A 25,615-nucleotide genomic window follows, 5' to 3' on the forward strand; every position below is an offset into this window, starting at 1 on the left:
ATCCCTGGAATTTTCCGTCTTGTGAGGGTAAACTCTACTTTTTCTGCTCTATTTAGCCAGTTTTTGTAACTGGCTGATGAAGGAGTCTCTTGGTTGATAATACACCAATTCTTTTCTTTTCTTTTTTTTTTTTTTGATACGGAATCTCACTCTGTTGCCCAGGCTGGAGTGCAGTGGCATGATCTCGGCTCACTGCAACCTCCGCCTCCCGCATTCAAGCGATTCTCCTGTCTCAGCCTCCCGAGTAGCTGGGACTACAGGCACCCGCCACCACGCCCGGCTAATTTTTTTGTATTTTTAGTAGAGACTGGGTTTCACAGTGTTAGCCAGGATGGTCTCACTAGCCTGGCCTTATGATCCGCCTGCCTCAGCCTCCCGAAGTGCTGGGATTACGGGCGTGAGCCACCGCGCCCGGCCACCAATCCGCTTTTAAGCTGTGCTTTTGCGAGTGGAGCAGGGGCAATCTTAGCTTTGGAGGAAGCTCTGGACAAGCCCATCATCCCAACAAAGACCACTTTGTCGTTCTTAGAGCTTAGGACCTGGGGGACGCCCAACAAAAATCAGTGGCCCTCTTGACCCCAAGGAGCACATTTAATGAAAAGATTTTTCTTATTTTATTTTTTTACTTTAATGGGACCAACATTTTCAGTGCCTCATAGAGGGACATTTCTGGCCATAAATTAGTTCAGAGTGATGCCTGTCTAGCGCCACCTCTGGCCTCTCTGGGCTCTTCCCTGGGGACTGAGGCTGGACTAGATGAGCTTATTTTGGTTACGGAAATCTCTGGAAGGTGGGGAACCCCAAGAAAACACAATTCGCACACTGTGGTACACAGGCTTACTTAAAACCATTTTTATTCTGCCTCTCAGCAACACTTTTCATTTGATTTGGGTAAAAGGCCAGGGACCCAAACACGCACAAACAAAAAACAGGATGTCAGAAACAGAAATCAGGATCCAATCTATTGGAATGATGCTAGAATCTCTGTGTGCTGAGATTTCGTGTCCCTGATTCAACGTCCTCCTGGGACAAGTGCTGGCTCATCACAACATCCGGGTAAAATGACAGGTAGAATCTGATGTTCATCAGCCTTTTTTTTTTTTTTTTTTTGCTAGGGTTCAGTATATGAAAAAATGCTGAAATTTGTATTGGTATAGCACTTAGAATTCTCCCCGCCAATGGTTAGTCACAACTATTACAACAATTAATTCTCATAACAGCACTGTGAGGTAAGTAGGCAGGCATTCTTATCCCCATTTTGCAGGTGAAGGAATTTTAGGCACAGAGAGGCTAAGAAACTTGCCTAAAATCAGCTTTTATAGCTAGTTAGTGGCCAATAAAAACCCTGCAAAAACAAAATGGCATTGGAACTCAGGTATTGACTCTCAGCCTCTTATTCATTCAATTAGAATAATCTTTCTTTTTTCTTTTTCTTTCGTTTTCTTTTCTTTTTTTTGAGATAGAGTCTTGCTCTGTCACCCGGGCTGGAGTGTAGTGGCACAGTCTCAGCTCATGGCAACCTCCGCCTTCCGGATTCAAGTGATTCTCCTGCCTCAGCCTCCCTAGTAGCTGGGATTACAGGCATGCACCAGCATGCCCGGCTAATTTTTGTATTTTTAGTAGAGATGGAGTTTCACCATGTTGGTCAGGCTGGTCTCGAACTCCTGACCTCAAGTGATCCGCCCACCTCAGCCTCTCAAATTGCTGGGGTTACAGGCGTGAGCCACCATGCCCAGCCAGCATAATCTGCCTTTCTTTTGCTTCATTATCACCATGTTTCTGACATTAATTCTTTGAAGTGACTTTTGCCACATATACATATTTGGTGTGTTAATTACTTGATATTTTCTTGAGTTCTCTTATTTTTCTTAATTTATTTGAACAGAAACAATATATCACATCCCCCACTGTGGGAAGCTGTAAATGGAAGGTAATAAATACAATAAATACCACGACATAAAACAATATCATTAAATTCCATCTAGACAGAAGACGCTGAACCTGAGGCCTGCTCTTTCTTTGTTAAAGAGAAGAGCCATAGTGTCTGAAAGGTGTAAAGGACCTGCTAGCACTAAACAGAGAGTTTTTCCTTGCTGTAATCAGGATGAAAAAAGAATAGAAAAGGGGAAACATTCTTTGTGATTTGGTATTACTTAACGTTGTTCCTAGAAACTACTTAAAAGTTATCTTGTGTACCACCAGTGGCACACCCCTTGTGCTCTGTGAGACACTGGGCTACTGTGCTCTGGCAGGCAGAATAATGGCATCATTAAACCAGTGCATTCACATCTAAAGGGTTTACATTTGACAGCAAAGAAATACAATGGGTGGCATTTCCAGGTGGCATCCAGGAAAATCAAAGCTCTTGCCTGAGACTTGCTAGAGAGAGGAGAGAGAGTGAGAAATTGAAAAAAAAAGCACATTCTATAAATACAGCCAGTTTATTCCCCAAAACTGGGATACAGGAAGTGCTCATGTACCTAGAATTGGCCACTAAGTCCATTCTCAGAGCCTGTTTGAGCGAAGAGTGAGGTTTTGGTCAAGTTGACCAACGTGGATGCAAGCAAGGGAGGGGGCCTATTTGGAAACGTAAGGATCAAGACAAAAGGTCAGAAAAGCCCCTTCTTTGAGTGTTTGATGACCAGATGGGTGAACTCTGGGCATGGGAGTGCTGACTCCCGAGGAGGAGTTACTGAAGGTTGTAAGAATAAAAGGAAAAGCAAATCCACAACTTGAACTCTACTAGACAATTTTAAACATGCTGCAAATGTTTGTGCTCAGCATCGTAAATACCAGCACCCGCTGCTCTTTCTAGAAACCTCCATCTCCCCCTATATGGAGACCCCCTGGCTCCCCTCGGTGAAAAGTTATGTGATTTCCTGAGGCTCGCCTCTGGAGGAGAGGAGTGGACACAACGGGATTCGCTAAACTGAGACAGTGAGACTTCATTTTTCTTTTTTCTGTTTTCTTTTCATTTTTACAAATCAATGACTTTGGCTGATCCGGCTGTGCAGCTTGGATTGCCTAAATTTTGGACTTTTTTTTTTTTCTCGTTCATTTGCCAGGGACCTGCCTCTGGAGAGTCCTGGAGGAAAAGATCTCACAGTCTGAAGTCAAGGATCCATTCCTTAGAAACTCCTTTGGGGTGTGTGTGGATGAGGTCCATCCTCCATGCTCACAGCCCACTGACCGCTGGTTCCTCAGGCACTGTGTGGTACAGACAGAGAGAAAGAGAGAAAGACCGTGGGCTGAGCTTCTGTGGTTGGCTTTCCCAGCTCGATGCCTTCCTTATTTGATGACGATGACTCTGGTTAAACACATGCTGAAACGTACCAGCCCACGTGCACACTTTTGACTCTAAGCAAGGGCTTCTTTTTGAGAAACATATTCTATTTGTAAAACTTATTTTATCTTACATGTGGTACATGCAAAAAAAACAAAAACAAAAACAGGCCGGGCATGGTGGCTCACGCCTGTAATCCCAGCACTTTGGGAGGCCGAGGCGGGTGGATCACGAGGTCAGGAGATTGAGACCATCTTGGCTAACACGGTGAAACCCCATCTCTACTAAAAATACAAAAAAATTAGCTGGGCGTGGTGGCGGGCGCCTGTAGTCCCAGCTACTTGGGAGGCTGAGGCAGGAGAATGGTGTGAACCCGGGAGGCGGAGCTTGCAGTGAGCCGAGATTGCGCCACTGCACTCCAGCCTGGGCGACTGAGCAAGACTCCGTCTCAAACAACAACAACAACAACAACAACAAAAGAACGAATAATGCAGATACGGAAAAATGCCTCTTGAGCATTTCTGAACCTCACTCTCCTCCCCAAGGGTTAGTATAGTAGCGCTGTTAGCAGTTTGGTGTAAGTTCTCCAGGCGTTTTTCTCTGCATTGAAACTGATCAATAAGCATGTAGAAATTATATACTCATCGTGTTTACATAATGTGATCGTGCTGCAATTTCTTTTTTTGTTTTACTCATTTATTCAATGCGTATTTACATGCTGGGCACTGCTCTAGGTGCTGATGATAGTAATAATACCCAACAGTTACCTAGTGAGTACCGTGTGCCAGGCCCTGTAGTTTGTGCAATTTAACTCTCACAGCCCTGTGAGATAGGCACTGTTATTATTCCCATTTTATGTACCAGAAAACAGAGGTACAGACTGCTTAAAAGATATACCCAATGGCACAGAGCTACTTAGAGGAAGGACCTGGATTGGAACTGCAGCAGTCTAGCTTGTAAATAGGTCTTCTTTTTTTTTTTTTTGAGACAGAGTCTCGCTCTGTCGCCCAGGCTGGAGTGCAGTGGTGTGATCTCGGCTCACTGCAAGCTCCACCTCCCAGGTTCACGCCATTCTCCTGCCTCAGCCTCTCAAGTAGCTGGGATTACAGGCGCCCGCCACCATGCCCGGCTAATTTTTTTTTTTTGTATTTTTAGTACAGACGGGGTTTCACCGTGTTAGCCAGGCTGGTCTCTATCTCCTGACCTTGTGATCCACCCGCCTCGGCCTCCCAAAGTGCTGGGATTACAGGTGTGAGCCACGGTGCCCGGCCGTAAATAGGTACTCTTAAGGGCCATGTTCTATTATTATGGGCAATAACAGAAACGAAAATGTCCCTGGAGTTCTCATGCCAGTAGGGGGGAAACAGACCATAGATATATAATTAGTCAGGGAGTGATAAGAAAGAGAAGTAAAACTGGCTAAAGGGATAGTCTCTTTGCTAACATAATATATGAACAAGTGCCAGAAGGAGAGATGGGAACCAGCTGTTTGGCTTTTAGAAGGAAGAGAGTTCCAGGCAGAGGGAACGGCAAGTGCAAAGGCCGTGAGGCAGGAATATGCTTGCATTGCTTAGAGAGAAGACTCTGATGTGGCTGAAGTGGAGGGAGTGAAAGGGAGAGAGAGGGGAGATGAGGATGCGGGACGGGAGATGAGGATGGGGAGGCGGCAGCCAGATCATTGTAAAGTCATAGTAAGAAGGATGTCTCCACGTGTATACTTTAAAAAAAAATAGAGACGGGATCTCACTATATTGCCCAGGCTGGTCTTGAACTCCTGGGCTCAGGTGATCCTCCTACCTCGGCCTCCCAAAGTGCTGGGATTACAGGTATGAACCAGGACACCTGGCCCTGTCTTCATGTTTAAACTGCAGTGTGGTACCCCATCGTATGAATACATCACTCCTAATTTAACCTGCCTACTGATGGACATTTAGGTTGTTTCAAGGTTTCTCCTATTGCAAACAAAGCTGCAATGAACATCATTGCACGTCCGTGGTTCCCAACCCTGGCTGCACATTAGAGTTACCTGGAGAGCCCTACAGTCTACCAATTCCTGGCCCTATTACTGGAGATTCTAATTTAATTGGTCCAGGGTGGGCCCTGGGCATTGTTTTTAAACATTTTTTTATTTTAATTTTTTGAGACAGGGTCTTGCTCTGTCACTCAGGCTGGAATGGCACAATTATAGCGGACTGCAGCCTCGACCTCTTGGGCTCAAGCTGGCCTCACACCTGAGCCTCCCAAGTAGCTGGGACTACAGGTGCATGCCACCAAACCCAGATATATATATTTTTAATTTTTAGTAGAGATGAGATCTTGCTATGTTGCCCAGGCTGGCCTCCAACTCCTGAGCTCTAGTGATCCTCCTGTTTCTGCCTCCCAAAGTGCTGGGATTTCAGGCATGAACCACAGTGCCCAGAGGCATTGGCATATGTTTAAAGCTCCCCAGGTGATTCTAACACGTAGCTAGGGTGAAGCATTACTGTGTTACATGCATTTTTGTGCACCTGTCTCTAAGGTGGATACTGAGCAGTGGAATTGCTGGGTTGGTGGGTGCCTGGATTTTATATTAGATACATCCAAATTGACTTTCCAAAAGACTGTCCCAATTTTCTCTTTCACCACCAGTATAGTGTCCAATTTTTCGCATCCTGGCCAACCTTGCTATTACCCATCTTTTTAATTGTTGCAATCTGCCAGACAAAAATATGTAGGTTTTTTTTGTTGTTGCTTTAATTTGTGCTTTCTTGATTACCAGTGAGGTTGAACATCTTTTTAATGTTCATTCTGATTTCTTCATCAATGTGCTGCTAGTTTATATCCTTTTCAAAGCAAAAATCCTTCCATTGTTGCTGGCAACTTAGGTCTGATTTGTCTCTACCTGAACTTATCTGAACCAACAGAGAAAGACCCTTCTAGAAATAGGTAATGATTCCCATTTTTCATTATGGAATCACAAAAATTCTCTGATCAAAACAATTCCCAGAAAGCCTTTCCCCAGCCAACAATATAGAAAAGAAGAGGGATTTGCTTTTAAGCTTTTGCAAAAAGGTCAAGTTCCTGCTCATGTCCACCTTGATATGTATGTCTCCTTCCAATTCTGATGCAATTGAAGGATATTTTGAGACCAGGAAAGGATTCATTTCAATTTGCTTATGAGAGAGACGCTTTCCCAGTATAGAATGGGTCAAGATCTTCTAACTCTGTGCCTGCTAATGAGACACAGTCATGGGACCCTTACCCCTGTTTAGAGATAAGTTTATCCTTAATGAAAACCTTGGAGCACAAAGGCTGTTTTTGTTAAGAATGGCAAACAAGCATTTTTAACACACAGGTGTGTACCTGGCTGTTTATACCTCAAAAGACCACTCAGAGATGTACCTTCAGGGGAGTTACATTGCATGTGCATTTAACATATGGCAGATCAACTATTTATGTTCCTCAAAAAGAAAAAAAGCAACAGTTTAAATAGAGCTGGAGTTTCTGACTGCCGCCCTGCTCAATGATCATGAGCACGGATGGGGATGTCATGTCTATTCCTTCTATGTGAGCCCAGAGTGTGGTTCCAGTGTTGAAACAGATGCCATGAACCCTAAACCCAGCCACATACTTCAGCGGGCTCTCAGCCCAAGGAACAGTCACCTCCTCCAACACTGGAAACATTCACTGGCTATGCTGGGCTGATCAAGATACTGTGTGTGAGTCTCCAGTAGGGTGCCCTCCTTGGATACTTCCAAGATTAAGTTTGATTATACTCAAAGCTCACCTTGTGCCCTGACATGAGAACCCTACTCCTGAGTAACATGAAGCTCCACTGTATTAGCAGGGTCATCCGAGAATGTCATATTTGTCACAGAGGACATTTGTCTCATACCCAAATGTTGTCATGGTCAACTGTTTCTGCTGCTAAGGACGTTCCGCCGAATTCCATAGAGCATCAGATAAGTGACCACAAGCCTAATCTCAAGGAGAGACGAAAAGAGCTGGGTGTGGTGGCTCAACCCTGTAATCCCAGCTAACTCAGGAGGCTGAGGTGGGAGGATCACTTGAGGCTGGGAGTTCAAGACCAGCCTGGGCAACATAATGAGACCCCTGTCTCAAAAATAAAAACCAAAAACAAAAGGGAGGGAGGAAGAGAAAATTTGGGAGGTGTGTAAACTTTCCAGGGAAGCAGCAATAACTGAAGCTTCTACCAGGTACCTTAGGTGTGATATTGTGATATAATAAGAATAGGAAATATTTGATCCCTGCATCTGGTTCCTGAGACAGAGCTCCTAACACCCTTGTAGACTGGGTACTAGGAGAATCTTTTGTTTTGATGTTTTGTCTTTGACTCCAGTTTCTGACACAGAGCTCCCCAATTCCTTGGAATTTCCTGGGTGATAGGACTATATTTGTTCTAATGAGGCAACTCTTGGTGGTCTCCTGGATAGCCACAGGTTGGGGGTGGGTTGCCAGGGGAACCAGCCATGTAATTAGAAGGTTGGAACTTCCAGTCCCATCCCCTGGACTCCAGGGGGGAGAAATGGCCTGAAGGTTGAGTTTGAGTTGGGCACCAATGGCCAATGATGTAATTGTTCATGCCTATGTAATGAAGCCCCCATGCAAACCCAAAAGGACAGGGTTGGGAGAGCTTCTAGATTGCTGAATGTGTGGTGGGACCTGGAAGGTGGCATAAATGGAAACACCACGCCCCTTCCTATATACCTTGCCCTATGCATCTCTTCCATCTGACTATTCATCTGTATCCTTTGTAATATCCTTTGTAATAGATGGGTAAACATAAGTAAGTGTTGCCTTGAGTTCTGTGAGCCACTTTAGCACATTAATAGAAATTGAGAAGAGGGTCGTGGAAATCTCCAACTAAGAGCCAGCCAGTCAGAAGCACAGGTCACAACCTGGGGCTTGCAATTAGCATCTGAAATGGGAGGCAGTCTTGGGGGACCAAACCATTAACCTGTGGGATCTGACTCTAACTCCCGGTAGATGGTGTCATAATTGAGCTAAATTATAGAATACCCAGTTGGTAGTCACTGGACAATTGCTTGGTGTGTGGGGAAAACAAAACACACCTGGTCACAGCTGTGTGTTGTGTTGAGTGTGTAAGAGAAGAAAAACTGTTTATCTTTTATCTTAGGGATGTAAAAAAGTCTTGTTTGTTGGCACATGTCCACACAGGCAAGAATGTTCTTCATTAAATGCAAGGCCCTAGGATAGTAGTTCCGCAACTTCAGAATATTTAGAATTATTTCTGGGGGAAGGTGGCTTGTCATATTTCCAGGCTACTCAGGAAATGGGGTCCAGGAACTTGCATTTTTATAAACATCCCAGATGAATCTGTCGTAGGTGACTCTGAGACCTGTGCTTTGAGAAACATCACTACAGTTGGTCCGAGTGTTGTGGGTTATTGTTAAGTTGAGAAACATCACTACAACAACCCAATCTTGCTTGAGTCCTCAAGGTATTAGCAGGAAGCAAAAGCCTGCAAATAGGTTGGTTTTGACTAGGGGTTTGAATTACTAGGATTGATAAATGGACAGCTACTATATTTAAACATTTCACCTATGTGATTTATTTCTTCACTTTCCCTAGCAACTTGAGGGCGGAGAGTTTTCTGACTTTGAAAGACTGCAAGTTCATGATTCTGTCTCGACAAGAACAATTCCCTGCTGTCAATGCAGGATTCTATCCAAAATGGTTTAATACTTCAGTTGAATAATTCCCAGCTCTTAGGAATTTGATGTCATGAAACCCCGTGTTTCATTGCCCCACCATGTGGCTTACGTAGATATCCTGTAAAATAGGATGAATGAGAGCTTTTTATGAGTTTGGGTAAAGACTATCATGATCTGAGACTATGCCAAGGAAGTAAACTACCCGGGATTTCAACCATTTGAGATTTCAATCTGTTCTCTAACACATTCGTTACAGCTTTCTTGATAAGAACAAAGAATGATTTTTTTAAAGAGACAGGGAATTTACAATTTTTAAAAGGCAGTAGTTTACTTCAGACAGGTTTTTTTTTTTTTTTTTGACAGGGTCTCCCTCTGTTGCTCAGGCTAGAGTGCAGTGATCACAGCTCACTGCAGCCTCAATCTCCTGGGCTCAAAAGATCCTCCTGCTTCTGCCTCCCAAATAGCTAGGATGACAGGTGTGCACCACCAAACCCAGCTAATTTAAAATAAATATTTTTTGGAGCGACAGGGTCTTGCTATGTTGCCCGGGCTGGTCCTAAACTCCTGGCCTCAAGAGATCCTCTCACCTCAGCCCAAGGTATTGGATTATAGGTGTGAGCTACCACACCTGGCCCCCAGACAGCATTTTGGAATGAATAAATTCAGAAAACTCACAGATTCATGGGTTTTGGGCTCATCTTCAGGCTTTGACTCCTCTAATGTCAGATTTTTCCAGCCCCGCTGTGGAAATAGATTGTTACAAAGGAGGCTTCCTGTGGGTAGACCTGCTAGGTGGCAATTTCATTCCCCTTCCTAGCATTCGGTTAGACATAGCAGATTAGGATGATGAGTCTGCTATAAATGAAAACTGACCAGTCCATGAATGGCCACCATCCGCACGTTCTTCCTTGTGGACTTCGGTGGCAGGATATTTGCCAAGGTTTAGCAAAGACCGTTCTGCCTGCCACCTGCATCTGAATCAACAGGTTGGGAGCAGGGGCAGCTGTAAGATGCAGATATTCTTGAACCCCACTTCTGATCTAGCAGGTTGGAATCTTTTGAGGTGGGGCTTGGATGCTAACTTTTTAAAAACCTCTCCAGGTAACTGTTATGGAGTCTAAAGCTTGGGCACTTTTGCCTTAGAAGTTTCACATTGCCATTTAGTTACTCCCATAAATGAGGGCTGGGAGATTTAATTTCAAAGGATTACTGAGAAATTGGCCATGTTACTTGGAAGAGAGAATTGATTTCATTCTCTAATGGCTAGTTCTTTTCTGCCTCCTTCCTTCTTTCTCTCTGTCTCTCTGTCTCTTTCTCTCTCTTGCCCATACATGCAAGAGTCTCTTTTAAAATTTATGTATTTATTTATTTTTTGAGTCTCTTTTAAAATTTATGTATTTATTTATTTTTTGAGACAGGGTCTCACTCTGTCACGTAGGCTAGAGTGCGATGGTGTGACCATAGCTCACTGCAGCCTTGAATTCCTGGACTCAAGTGATGTTCCCATCTCAGCCTTCCAAATAGCTGGGAATACAGGTGTGTGCCACCACGCCCAGCTAATTAAAAAAAATTTTTTTTTTGTAGAGATGGGGTCTAGCTATGTTGCCCAGGCTGGTCAAGGAACTCCTGGCCTCAAGAGATCCTCCCATCTTTGCCTCCCAAAGTGCTAGGATTATAGGCATGAGCCACTGTGCCTGGCCTGCTTTCTTTAATAACAGAGGGAAAGGCATCTAGAAGGAATTTGACCTTACAGATGGGGAAATAATTCAATTCTCATTTTATAGTTAGGGAAATTGAGGCACAGAGAGTTTAATAATTTGCCCAGATAGCCTGTGTGGTAAAAGTAGGATCTGAATCCTGATAAAGCTGGTATTAAATCATAGGCTCTAACTGTTGTGAACAGTGCCTTTTAGGAAGAAGGATCAAAGAGGCAACTCCTTCTCATACCTTTTATTCCTAACAAAGCTTCAGTCACAAGCAGAGACATCAACACTTCATCCCCAGATAAAAACACTTATATTAAGCCTGGAGAAAGTCTACATATGAATGCTTCTAGATCCCTTCCAACACTTCTTGGATGGAGTTGTCATGAGCAAACGGATCTTTGAAAGCAAACTGTCCACTAGAGACTGCAAAGTAGATAGCGTCTAGGCTGCAAATATTGTTTTTGTGTTTTAGTAATGTGAATTGCTCACTGTGTGTTTTAGTAATGTGAATTGGTTGTCAACATCTAAAAATCAGGAGATTTGACATAAAATCCCAGATTTCCAACATCTCTTGAAAAAATGAGCCCCATGAGGCCTGCATGCTAAGTGGTTACAATTGGAGCAGAGTGGCGGCTGCTTCCTTTAAACTGTGCTTTTGAAATTACCATGGTCCCCACCACTTCCTATTGTCCTATAACCAGGCTGCCTCATGTATGTCCTTTCCCTGACACCTGTACTCCTTTGATTTTGTGAACCTTGGCCCTGACTCATCACACATTTCTGTAGGATGAAATCTCACCATACCATTCCCCTGTAAATCAATCCTGGAGTTAGCCACAAAGCAAGTACCACTTACTGGCCTTTGTTACTGGGTGTACCAGCAGGAACATATTGACTTAGAGGCAGTGCGGAGTTTGGCTAAGAACACAGTCTGAAGAGTGACACTATCCTGGTTTTAAATCCTACCTTTTCCACTAACTAGCTGTGAGGCTTTGGGCAAGTCACTTTACCTCTCTGAGTCTCGGTTTCCTCATCTGCAAAATAGGGATAATAATACCTATCTACCTTTTTGGGTTGCTGTGAAGACTCAGTGAGGATTAATTAAGGTAAGAGCTTAGAACAGTACCCGGCATATATCAAGGTCTATGTTAGTGTCAGCTGCTATTATTATAACCCACTTAGGTCAAACACTAATCTAGGCAGTATGCATTTTCCCAAGTTCCCAGGAGTCAAGCCAAGGCTTGGCTTCATTCCCTTAGAACACTGTCCTTTGTTTGGCTCGTAAGTATAAAGCCTTGAATTCTATTTAATGGCATCTTGAATTCTGAGGTCCTTTCCCAGTAACATTGATAATAATAGTAATAATGAGATTAATAAATGATTTACATTTTTGTGCACCCACTAAAGATCAGAGACACCAACCTACACATTCTGTGGGTCATCCAATTAACCTTTACAATAGCTTTATGAAATCAGTACTACTATTATTCTCATTTTACAGGTGAGGAAACTGAGGTTTAGGAATGTTAAACAATTGGCTGAAGGTCTCACAGTGAATAAGTGGTGGCTGGGACCTGGGTCCATGCAGTCAGGTGCCAAAACTGCACCATTAAACACACACTCTGTGGCTCCCCTGCTCACAAGTTCACAAGCACCTTACACCTTCTCTTAAGAATATAGTCAAGTTCATTCACATGCATTCTCCAACCATCTTCCTCTTCATAGGCCAACATCAAATTTGCCATCCTGCAGGCAAGAAACCTTGAGCTTCCTTTCATGTTTGAGTGTCCTTTTCTCTTTCATTTGGCCAAAGCCATTTAATTTTCTTTTGTGACACTTCTGTTTTGACATCTTCCCCTCTACCCAGCTGCCACTGGTTGTTCTTGGGTCTGCCTTGTCTGATAGGAAGTAGATCTACCGTGACATCTGCTACTGTCTTGGTTGCCAAGGTTGGGTTGGCTGATCTGGAATGTCAAAAGAGGTCTCCTTCCTCCCTCACCCATCTGGGTGAGCCTCCTTTGTCAACCAAGAGAAAGAGGTTGACCTTCTCAGCTCGATGGGTGTAGGACTTTGGTCAAGGGTATAGGAGTAGCCATGCCGCTCTGGTAGAAAGGTAAAAGAATTTCTCAGCATTCTTATCTGTCTTACCAGAAATTACATAGCAAGACAGAGATGGATCTAGACTTGTCATTTCCCAGTCTGGGTTGCCTATCACGTGACCTTGCTGTCTGTCAAACCTCTGATGGAAAGTGTTATTGAGTCTAGCAGATGGAGCCCATCTGAGCTGGTTAGAGAAATCAGAATAAATTTGTCCCAGTCCAGAGGGACAACACATCAACAGCATCCATCTCTTTATGAGATGAGAGCTCATTGTCAATACCAAAAATATGTAGTGACCCTTCTGCCCTTAAACTAAATCAGTTATGCTAGTTTGATGCAAGTAGGAGTTTATTTAGCAGATGATGTGCTAGGGCAGAGCAAATAGCAATCCTAAATATCCCATTTACTCTCCCACATTTCCCACCCTCTTACAGTTAGGTGGGATTACGTGACTGATTTCAGTCAATGTGAGCCTAAGCGACATTTGTCGCCAGGCAGTAAAAAGCCCATGTGGGATTCTCCAGTCTTCCTCTCCCCCGCCTTTGCCTGAGGACACCTCATGTTCCAGATCTGAAGTTGGCAAACTACAGCCCACAGACAGATGCCTGTTTTTGTAAATAAAGTTTTATTGGAACACAGCCACGCCTGTTCATTTCTATATTGTCTATGGCTGCTTTTGTGCTAAAATGGCAGAGCTAAGTAGCTGTGCCAGAGACCATGATCGGGACCATATGGCCTGCAAGGCTTACAAGATTTACTATCTGGCCCTTTACAGACAAAGTTTGTTGACTTCTGTTCTAGATAGAGCAGCTACAAGATGGTGGAGCTTTGTATAGCATTGGACCCTGCATGACTTGGTGGAGGAGAGACCTTCCACTGACCTATGTGATCTATGTAATGGATCCATATTGTTGATCTGATCCAAAGAAGGATCCAAGCCTTCTTTCTTTATTAAATCACTCAGTCTGAGGTATTTCTTTATAGCAATGCAGAATGGACTAACACACTACTTTTGTGCTACAAAGACTGAGTTGAGTAGTTGGGACTATGTCCCTCTGTCCAGAGGATGTAGGGCCTGTAAGGCCAAAAATATTTACTATTTGGTCATTTACCAAAGACGTTCACCCACTCCTGCACTAGAAGATCCACACTGTTGATGTGTCCCTCTGGACTGGGACAAATTTGTTCTGAGAAGAAAACATGAAAACCCTTTGGCTTGGGGTTGTTACTGGAGCATAATCTAATCTACCCTAACAGATTCCAATGGGCATTCGAGAAAGGGCATTTGACATGGGGAGGGATTCAAAAAGCCTACTTACTTCCTTGTGAAGTGAACTGCACAAGAAATGCCGATGATGAGAAGGCCAATGATGATGGAGGCGATGGCTACCCACTTAGCATTCCGCCCAAGCCGCCTGGCTCCTTCGTAGTCTCCGTCGTTGTAGCTGTTCAGAGACTGGGGGACACAAGGGAAGAGCTGGTGATGACAGATAACCCACAGGGAAAGGGATGGAGGTCCTCAGGCTGTCCTGATGAAAAGGCTCCAAGAGCTCTCTGGTGACTTTGCTCATCTCACTGACAGGCTGCTAAGCAAACAACACAGTCATCCCCTCCTCCAGGAATCCTTCCCTAAACTCTAAGGATGAGTTAACTGCCCCCTCTATATTTCCTGATGACTTTTGTCTTAGCATTTACATAACAAGATTTTGTCTCTCTCACCAGCATGTAAGTGCAACGTGGGCAGGGGTCATCGTCCGTCTTTTTTCTTTTTTTTTTTTTTTTTGAGACGGAGTCTCGCTCTGTCGCCCAGGCTGGAGTGCAGTGGCACAATCTTGGCTCATTGCAACCTCCGCCTCCGGGTTCAAGCAATTCTCCTGCCTCAGCCTCCCAAGTAGCTTGGATTACAGGTGTCTGCCACTACGCCTGGCTGATTTTTGTATTTTTAGTAAAGACAGGGTTTTTCCACATTGGCCAGGCTGGTCTTCAACTCCTGACCTCAAGTGATCCACCCACCTTGGTCTCCCAGAGTGCTGGGATTACAGGCATGAGCCACCAGGCCCAGCCATCTGTCTTGTTCGGCATAGCAGTGTCCAGTGCAATACTTGCTATGTAGAAGATGCTGGATAAGTATTTGTAGCATAAAAGGACAAATGAGTATGTCTGTCTTGTTCACTGGAACAGAGATTTGCAAATCATGGCCCATGGGCCAAATCCAGCCTGCTGCCTCTTTTTGTAAATAAAGCTTATTTGGAACACAGTCACACTCATTTGTTTACTATTGTCTGTGGCTATTTGATATAGTTTTGTTGTAGGGCAGGTGAGCCCCAGAATTGGGGCCTAGCCTGGGAAGTTTTTTTTTTTTTCAAAAAAGCATAGGCTTTATTTTATTTTAGATTAACATGAGAGAGTAAAAACGTTTATAACTATTATATTTTAACTCAATTTTGCAAATTGACTTTACATTCGTAAGAATTACAGTCTGAAACAACATAGCCAAAAAACAATCAAACTGTCCCTAAAGTATTTAGAACATTCTCACTCATTGTCTGCTTGTCTTTTTTTTTTTTTTTTTTTTGACATTAAAATTTGATCTTTGCCTTATTGGAACTATGAAGAAATCTAAATCTGAATAGCCCTTTTTATAATACACAGTCATTGTTTGTACTTGCAAAACTGGATTAAGAAATCACTGGTATTCTTTTTTTTTTTTAATTTACTTGCCAAATTTTATTTTATTTTATTTTTTTAAATTTTATTATTATACTTTAGGTTTTAGGGTACATGTGCACAATGTGCAGGTTTGTTACATATGTATCCATGTGCCATGTTGGTTTGCTGCACCCATTAACTCGTCATTTAGCATTAGGTATATCTCCTAATGCTGTCCCTCCCCCCTCCCCCCCACCCCACAACAGTCCCCGGAGTGTGATGTTCCCCTTCCTGTGTCCATGAGTTCTCATTGTTCAGTTCCCACCTATGAGTGAGAACATGCGGTGTTTGGTTTTTTGTCCTTGCGATAGTTTACTGAGAATTATGTTTTCCAGTTTCATCCATGTCCCTACAAAGGACATGAACTCATCATTTCTTATGGCTGCGTAGTATTCCATGGTTTATATGTGCCACATTTTCTTAATCCAGTCTATCATTGTTGGACATTTGGGTTGGTTCCAAGTCTTTGTTATTGTGAATAGTGCCACAATAAACATACGTGTGCATGTGTCTTTATAGCAGCATGATTTATAGTCCTTTGGGTATATACCCAGCAATGGGATGGCTGGGTCAAATGGTGTTTCTAGTTCTAGATCCCTGAGGAATCGCCATACTGACTTCCACAATGGTTGAACTAGTTTACAGTCCCACCAACAGTGTAAAAGTGTTCCCATTTCTCCACATCCTCTCCAGCACCTGTTGTTTCCTGACTTTTTAATGATGGCCATTCTAACTGGTGTGAGATGGTATCTCATTGTAGTTTTGATTTGCATTTCTCTGATGGCCAGTGATGATGAGCATTTTTTCATGTGTTTTTTGCCTGGGAAGTTTTTTGACCTCTCTCAGGAAAGAATTTAAGAGTGAGCTGGTGGGCCGGGCGCGGTGGCTCATGCCTGTAATCCCAGCACTTTGGGAGGACGAGACGGGCGGATCACGAGGTCAGGAGATCAAGACCATTCTGGCTAACACAGTGAAACCCTGTCTCTACTAAAAATACAAAAAAATTAGCCGGGCATGGTGGCGGGCGCCTATAGTACCAGCTACTCGGGAGGCTGAGGCAGGAGAATGGCGTGAACCTGGGAGGTGGAGCTTGCAGTGAGCCGGGATTGTGCCACTGCACTCCAGCCTGGGCGATGGAGCAAGACTCCGTCTCAAAAAAAAAGAGTGAGCTGGTGGTAGAAGAAAGCAGCTTTAGGCCAGGCGTGGTGGCTCACGCCTGTAATCCCAGCACTTTGGGAGGTCAAGGCAGGTGGATCACCTGAGGTCAGGAGTTCGAGACCATCCTGGCCAACATGGTGAAACTCTGTCTCTACTAAAAATACAAAAAATTAGCCGGGCGTGATGGCAGACACCTGTAATCCCAGCTACTCGGGAAGCTGAGGCAGGAGAGTTGCTTGAACCTGGGAGGCAGAGGTTGCAGTGAGCCGAGATTTTTGCCATTGCACTCCAGCCTGGGCAACAAGAGTGAAACTCCGTCTCAAAAAAAAAAAAAAAAAAAAAAAAAAAATGCAGCTTGATTGAGGCAGCAGCGTTAGAGCCCTGGCTGAGTTACAGTTCCATGACGACCCCTGCAGAGCAAGGCTACCCCATAGGCAGTGTGTTGAGAGCAGCAGCTCAGGGCAGTGTTGCAGTCAGATTTATACTCACTTTTAACTATGTAAATTAAGGGGCAGGTTGTTAAGAAATTTTTAGATAAGGAGTGGTAACTTCTGGGTGTGGCCCTGAAAAGAGTGACAACTTCTGGGTCATTGCCCTGGAAAGGGGTGGTAACTTCTGGGTGTTGCCATAGCAATGATAAACTGTCATGGCACTGGTGAGCATGTCTTATGGAGAGGAGCTTTGAGTGCATTTTCCCTGTTTCAGCCAGTCTTCAATCTGGTCTGGAGTCAAGTCCCACCTCCTACCTCAGTTTGGATGTTTGTCCCCTCCAAATCTCATGTGGAAATGTGATCCCCAATGTTGGAGGTGGGGCCTGGTGGGAGATGTTGTGGTCAGGGGGCGGACCCTCATTAATGGCTTGGTGCCCTCCCTGCAGTAATGAGTTCTCACTCTGTTAGTTCATGTGAGAGCTGGTTGTTTAAAAGAGCCTGGCATCGTTCTCTTGCTCTGTCTGTCTCGCCACGTGACACAGTTGTTTCCTCCTTGCTTTCCACGATGAGTAAAGGCTTCCTGAGTCCTCACCGGAAGAAGACATTGGCGCCATGTTTGTTTAGCCTGCAGAACCATGCACCAAATGAACCTCCTTTCTTCATAAATCATTCAGTGTTAGGTATTTCTTTATAGCAGTGCAAAACGGACTGACACACTACTTTTGTGCTACAAAGACAGAGTTGGGTAGTTGGGACTTTGTCTCTCTGTCCAGAGAATGTAGGACCTGCAAGGCCAAAAATATTTACTATTTGGTCATTTACCAAAGAAGTTTGTCCACTCCTGCACTAGAAGATCAATCCATGAAGTCAGGGACCTTGGCTGAATTTTTCATTTCCATGGCCAAACCATGGCTGTCATTCCCAGCTGTTAAAATGTTGAAATACTCTGTACTCATTGATAAATAGCAGCTACTCTGAATCTTGTCCGCCTTCCCCAGTATCCCAGCCATCCCACTTGCTTCTCTGCATTTTCCTGTTTTCCCATGATCCAGCAACTTAAGGGTTATCGGGCTCAGCAGAGCATCTTCTCTGATTCTGTGCTCATGCCAAACTTGTTAAATATTTAAATATCATCCTTGTTTCTAGTACTTAGAGTGGTGTCTGGCACATTGTTGGAGCTCAAGAAATATGTTATTGACTGAATGAGAGCATGAATATGTCTGTTTCCCCACAGAATGTGAAGTTTTTGAGGGCATCTTTGAGGTCTGCAGGACATAGCACACTGCCAGGCAAAGAAGAGGTATTCAGAGACTGCTTGCTGCTGAGATGAAGGCCAGATACTGTTCTTCTCCCTTTAATAATAAGAGAATCGTGACCAAATGACATCATGTGCCTTCTGATAAAATACCCTGGCAAGGACATTTTACCTGTGTAGTCTTTTCTTTTCTTTTCTTTTTTCTCTTCTCTTCTCTTTTCTTCTCCCTTCTCCTCCTCCTTCTTCTTCTTTTTTTTTTTTCCTGAGACAGAGTCTTGCTTTGTTGCCCAGGCTGGAGTGCAGTGATGTGATCTCAGCTCACTGCAACCTCTGCCTCCTGGGTTCAAGTCATTCTCCTGCCTCAGCCTCCTGAGTAGCTGGGACTAAAGCTGCCTGCCACCACGTGTGGCAAATTTTTGTATTTTTAGCAGAGATAGAGTTTCACCATGTTGGCCAGGCTGGTCTCGAACTTCCGGCCTCAAGCAATCCACTTGCCTCGGCCTCTCAGAGTGTTGGGATTACAGGCATGAGCCACTGCACCTGGCCCTATGTAGTTTTCTCAATATACCTAGCTTTTTTTAATTAAGAGGGAATAATAGGGTAAATTCTATTTGAGCAATTTTCTGCAAGACAAATGGCTTGAAATTATTTTTAAAAAGTCAGTGTCGTGAAAGACATGCACACCCACCCACCCACACACATCAGGAGACTCTCCTAGATTAAAGAAAACTAGGTGAACCTAATAATTATATGCAATGTATGATCCTTGATCGTGTCTAGGATTAATAAATAAGTAGCAATTACAGATATCTTCAGGATAATTGCGGAAATTTGAATGTAGAGTAAATGTTAGATAATAATAATGTTAAATTTCTTGAGTGTGATATTTGTATTTTAGTTACACAACAGAATTATTTTTTCTACAGAAGATATAGGCTGTATTATCTAGAACTGATATTATTGCAACCTGTACCTAAATTTTCAGCAAAATAAGAATAAAAATGGCAAAAAATGTTAACTATTGGTGCATTTTGGTGATTATATAGGTCATTATATTATTTGCTCACTTATATTTGAGGCCTGCAATTTTTCAAAATAAAAGGAACACGCGGTTTTGAAAAATAAGCTCTCTTTATCATCCCATGGCTAAGAGTCACCCAACAGTTGTGCTGTAGCCCAAAGAAGACTGGAAATATGTATTTAAAAGTTATGTACGCACACACCTGTAGTCTAAGATACTTGGGAGGCTGAGGTGGCAGGATCACCTGAGCCCACGAGTTTGAGGCTGCAGTGAGCTATGATCGTGCCACTGCACTCCAGCCTGGATGACAGAGTGAGACCTTGTATCAAAGAAAAAAAAAAAGGAAGAAGTTATGTACAGAAGGACTCCATCAGTGCTGTGAATTACAGATTTCACTAAGAACCTCTTCCTTGATTCTGAAATCACAGCACTTCAGTAATAATTGCTCCTCTTCCTGGACTATTAAGGGGGATTAGACATATGCAGATAATTACAAGCCAGAGAAATACCCAGTATACCACAGAGCTTTCTGCTTCCGGAACCTTCCATTAATTCTTGGATCTGGGCCACCTTAGTCAGCAACAGGCGGGAAGACTCAACAATGAAGAGGAATTGCTTTCAGGCCTCTTGTGTGAATGGGAGAGCGAGAACTAAAAACAATGTTAGGGACTTCCAGCAAGGTGAGTTCCTGAATTCTAAGTCATGAATTCTGGAGTTCTCCATCTTGAGTGTTCGTTAGAATCACCTGGGTAGTAAAAAAAAATACAGAGAACCAGGCGCTATCATGGAGAGATTCTGATTTAGCTGATGTGGGTACCAGGCGGCACATGTTTTTGTGTGTGATTTTTTTGTTGTGGTAAAACATGCCTACAATTTAATCTTTTAACCATTTTTAAGTATACTGTTCAGTGGCGTTATGTACATTCGCATTGCTGTGCAAACATGACCCACCATCTATCTCTGGAATTTTCATCTTCCCCAGTGGAAACTCCATACCTGTAAAATACTCACTCCCATTCACCCTCTCCCCAGCCCATGACAACCACAATTCCTTCTGACTCTATAAATTTGACTATTCCAGGTACCTCATACAAGTGAAATTATGCAGTATTTGTTTTCTGGGGGGACTGGATTCTTTTACCTAGACATAATAATGTCTTCAGAGTTCATCCATGTTATAGCATGTGTCAGAATTTTTCCCCCTTTTAAGGATAAACAATACTCCATTGTAGCGATATATACAATATTCCATTGTAGGGATACATTGCATTTTGTTTATCCCTTCAGCTGTTGATAGATGCTTGGGTTGCTCTTGCATGATTATTATCATTAAAAAAAATTTTTTTTTGAGACGAGGTCTCATTCTGTCACCCAGGTTGGAGTGGAGCGGCACAATCTTGGCTCACTGCAGCCTCAACCTCCTGGGCTCAAGTAAGCCTTCCACTTCAGCCTCCTGAGTAGCTAGGACTACAGGTGCATAGCACCACACCCAGCTAATTTTTTTTTTGTATTTTTGGTAGAGATGGGGTTTTGCCATGTTGTCCAGGCTGGTTTCAAACTCCTGACTTCAAGCAGTCCACTGCCTCAGCTTCCCAAAGTGCTAAGAAGCTGTTTTAGAGGCTTTACAATCAAAATCACTGCATAGAATATTAGAACCCTAAATTCTGAGCTCATAATCCAGTTTAGAATTATATAAATTCGGACTTTCCCAAACCGACCTATTGTGCTGCTTTGGAAAACACAGTTCTGAGATGATAGCTGTGATGATGCATTCATGTTGCTGTAACCATAGGAAAAATAATGAAGTCCCCTCTCTTTTCTAAATGGCAACTCCAGGCTGTTTGGATGAAAAAACAGTTTCATGTTCTCAGTAGCAGTGACCAAAAAAATGGGAAGAACAGCCAGTCTGTCATGTAGAAGGGTACATCTATCACCTGTGCATTGCCCATGAGCACAGTTTGAAATGAGAGTCCCTGGCCATTTGAGTTATTTGATACAAGGCAGAGAGGCTGTGCTTGGTGACCTGGCTGAAGGGGATTTGAGTGTAAGCCACAGATGAATCCTGCCCCGCCTTCATCACCCGCTGCCACTCTGGCATCTTGTATGTGACCCTCCTCTCTTTGCAAACCACCATCTTTCCAGGGACATGTAAGGGAGACCTTGAGTGAATCTAGGAATGGGGCTGCTGTTGGCTTGAAAAACAGATGAAAAGCCTCTTTCAGTATTAAGTGTGGACTCTCCTCTCCCCACAAATCCTTTCCTGAATCCATTTTCTCCCCTGGTACTTGGGAAAAGGGCTGCCCACGGGTAGATCTGCTGGGTAAAAGTAAGAAGATGTGGGGAGGGACGAGAGTGGGAGACTCCAACTCTGAGATTTCACTGTGAAGGATTTCCATGGCTGGGGGGTCTCGGGCTTAAGGGTAGAGAACTAACAGTGAAGCAGAAAGAATTCTTTCCCTGCCTCCCCAACATGTCACTGTAATTCTTTTCCTCTTTTAATTGGAATTTTATATTGAGGTTCTCCTGGCAGATGTGACAGACTGAAGCGGTGGAAATGGATTTTAGAGAAAGTGCATGGTTTATAAATCTTTTTCTGAAGAGCTTAGAATGTAAACTATTCCATCTGGAATGGAAGAACTAGGAAGAAACGGGGCAGCTTTAGATACTCAAAATTTATATGATCTTATTTGTTCTTTTAAAAATTACTAATGCAATTTGTGAACATGTAAAACATTTGAATGCTACAGAAGCACATACAGTCAATAGTAAAGCTCTTTCCCTAATCTTATTTCCCAGAGATAACCCTTATTAGCAGTTTGGTGCATCTGATTCTAGATTTTTCCCCGCATGAATAATATGAAAAGAAAACTGACACTTTCTCCTGCTTCCATTATGACTAAGCACATCATGTATCATAGTCAGGAGAGAGAAACAGCAATTTTCACCCTGAGATAAACTAAGAATAACAGTCAGTCTGTCTAGTCCTGATCCCTCAAATATTAGAACCTTGAGCACTTCCCATAAATCTTGGCAAAGACAACTTCATCACTACCTTTTGCAACTATGATGTCTAAACACAGGTTACTTCCTTTGTAGATACTGTAATATCTTCAGAAAGATACTGTTTTGTTTTCCAGGAACAGATTAATATAAAACAACTCGGTCACCTTGACAACTATGCATCTGTTTTCTTTTAAATACTTGTGTTTTGCTTTGGCTAGCTGGTCTTTTTGAAGGTGGATTCTCTTGCATTTCTTTTGAAGTAAAATCTTTTCTTTTCTAAATGTTTTGGCTTTAAGTCTTTCTTTGACAAAATAACAATGATAACAGATACTATTTATGAGGCATTTAGTATATGCCGGGCACTGTGTTGAATGTTTTTCAAGATTATTGTATTGGTCCTCACAACACTATGAGCTAGGTGCTTTGCGGTTTCCATTTTACAGATGGGAAAACTGAAGCACAAAGAAGTCAAAGCAATTTGTCCGTAGTCACATGGCTAGTTTGGTACAGTGATTGTATACACACACAGGCACAGACACACAGGAGTTTGTGTTTTTTTTTCTCTCTTTGTTGTAAGCATATGAATAGGCCAGGTGCAGCAGCTCATACCTGTAATCCGAGCACTTTGGGAGGCTGAGGCAGGAGGATCACTTGAGTCCAGGAGTTCAAGACCAGCCTGGGCAACATAGCAAGACCCTTGTCTCTACAAAACAATTTTAAAAATTAGCTGGATGCCAGGTGCAGTGATTCATGCCTGTAATCCCAACACTTTGGGAGGCCAAGGCAGAAGGATCACTTGAGTCCAGGAGTTCAAGACCAACCTGGGCAAGATAGGGAGACCCTCTATCTACAAAAAATTAGCTGGCATGGTGGCACGTGCTTGTAGTCCCAGCTACTTGGGGATGCTGAGGTGGGAGGATTGCTTGAGTCCCAGTGTTCAAGGCTGCAGTGAGCTATGATTGCGCCACTGCACTCCAGCCTGAGTGACAGAGCAAGACCCTGTTTCAGAAAAAAGACAAAAAAGCCAGGTATGGTGGCATGTACCTGTAGTCCCAGCTACTCAGGAGGCTGAGGTGAGAGGATTGAGTGAGCACAGGAGTTTGAGGTTACAGCCTCCCAAGTAGCTGGGATTACAGATGCATGCCACCATACCCAGCTAATTTTTGTATTTTTATTAGAGATGGGCTTTCACATGTTGGCCAGGCTGGTCTTGAACTCCTGACCTCAGGTGATCCGCCTGCCTCAGCCTCCCAAAGTAATCCCTGCTGGGATTACTGGTGGGTAGATGGGATTGGAACATTGTGCTTCCTCAGTGCTAAAGCCTTCCATGGCTCCCTGTTTCCCTGGGAGAAGCTCACATTCTTCATTCTGCCCTTCCCAACCCTGCAGGAGTGGCCCCTGCAGCCTCTCCTATCTCGTTTGGAGCCTTTTCCCTTGCTCGCTGTCTCCCCGTTTCCTGCCCCCGTCTGTGTCCAGGTCATCCCCTCTCTACTTGTGGCCCTCTTCTCTCTCTGTCTCATGTGGCCAGCATCTGCTCATTCTGGTCTTGGCTGACATGTTGGCACCTTCAGGGCAGCCTTCTCAGGCCTCCTCATCTCTTCATTTTTTATTTTTTGAGACAAGGTTTTACTCTGTTGCCCAGTGGTGCAATCATAGCTCACTGCAGCCTCAAACTCTTGGGCTCAAGCAATTCTCCAGCCTCAGCCTCCAGAGTAGCTGGGACCACAGGTGCATGCCACCACGCCCGACTAATTTTTTCATTTTCTGGTAGAGACAGGGTCTTGCCATGTTGCCCAGGCTGGACTCAGACTCTTGTGCTCAAGTGATCATCCTGCCTCAGCCTCCGAAAGTGCTGGGATTACAGGCATGAGCCACTGTACTCAGCCAGGTCCCCACATCTTAAGTATGCCCTGTGACCATGGTCAGTGGGTTCTGACTCAGCTCCTGATTTATTTCCTTTGTGCTCTTGACACGAGTCACAGTCGTTTGATTCAGCGGCCTGTTTACTTTTGAGTGTTTGTTCTGCCACCTGACTGTGAGCTTCGTGAAGGCACAGACCATATCTCATTGTATTCATTGCTCCAGTGCCTAATGGAGGGTCTGACACCTAGCATTCCCTTAATATATATTCCTAATAAAAAAGAAAAAATTAATACAGCCAAGTTTTCATTTTCCAACCTTTAGCCCTACTTTTTTTTTTTTTTGAAACAGGCTTCTTAGGAATTTGCCCAAATATCTAGCCATTTGGACAGTTGATGATTACTGGTATGTAAAAATAATGCTTGGTTGACCTAACAATTGGGGGGCTAGGGGAGGCATAGCATTAGGAGAAATACCTAATGTAAATGACGAGTTGATGGGTACAGCAAACCAACATGGCACATGTATACCTATATGACAAGCTTGCACGTTGTGCACATGTACCCTAGAACTTAAAGTATAATAATAAAAAAACAAAAACAAAGAAAACCTTAGTTTTCCTCTTTTTCTTTTTTTTTTTTTGAGACAGGGTCTCATTACATCACCTGGAATGCAGTGGTGCAATCACGGCTCACTGCAGCCTTGACCTCCTGTGCTTTAGTGATCCTCCCACCTCAGTCTCCTAAGTAGCTGGGACTACAGGTGCACACCACCACGCCTGGCTAATTTTTTTTTTTTTTTTGAGACGGAGTCTCGCTCTGTCGCCCAGGCTGGAGTGCAGTGGCGTGATCTCGGCTCACTGCAACCTCCGCCTCCTGGTTCGCACCATTCTCCCGCCTCAGCCTCCCATGTAGCTGGGACTACAGGCACCCACCACCACGCCCGGCTAATTTTGTTTCTGTATTTTTAGTAGAGACAGGGTTTCACCGTGTTAGCCAGGATGGTCTTGATCTCCTGACCTCGTGATCCGCCCGCCTCGGCCTACCAAAGTGCTGGGATTATAGGCATGAGCCACCACGCCCGGCCAATTTTTTGTATTTTTTGAAAACGGGGTTTTATCATGTTGCCCAGGCTGGTCTGGAACTCCTGAGCTCAAGCAATCCACCTGCCTTGGCCTCCCAAAGTGCTGGGATTACAGGTGTGAGCCACTGCACCTGGCCTCCTCATTTGTAAAATAGAGATAAGAATATCTATGCACAGGGCTGGGCATGGTGGCTCACACCTGCAATCCCAGCACTTTGGGAGTCCAAGGTGGGGGAATCACAGGGTCAGGAGATTGAGACTATCCTGACTAACAAGGTGAAACCTCATCTATACTAAAAATGCAAAAAATTAGCCGGGCATGGTGGCACGT

General features: G+C 43.8%; 1 protein-coding gene across 1 annotated transcript in view; it reads right to left on the bottom strand.

The window, feature by feature from the left end:
• Positions 1–828: 828 nt before the first annotated feature.
• The window catches only part of TMEM233 (transmembrane protein 233), a 43,086-nt gene continuing 18,299 nt past the window's right edge, over positions 829–25,615 (bottom strand). The window contains exons 2-3 of the mRNA XM_032168546.2: positions 14,084–14,220; positions 829–3,207 (exon numbers count right to left, since the gene is read on the bottom strand). Coding sequence (XP_032024437.1) covers positions 3,201–3,207; positions 14,084–14,220 — 144 coding nt within the window. The 3' untranslated portion in view covers positions 829–3,200. The remainder of the gene's footprint in view (positions 3,208–14,083; positions 14,221–25,615) is intronic.

The sequence above is a fragment of the Hylobates moloch genome, unplaced genomic scaffold (genome assembly GCF_009828535.3).
Source record: "Hylobates moloch isolate HMO894 unplaced genomic scaffold, HMol_V3 SCAFFOLD_12, whole genome shotgun sequence".
Taxonomy (NCBI): Eukaryota; Metazoa; Chordata; class Mammalia; order Primates; family Hylobatidae; genus Hylobates; species Hylobates moloch.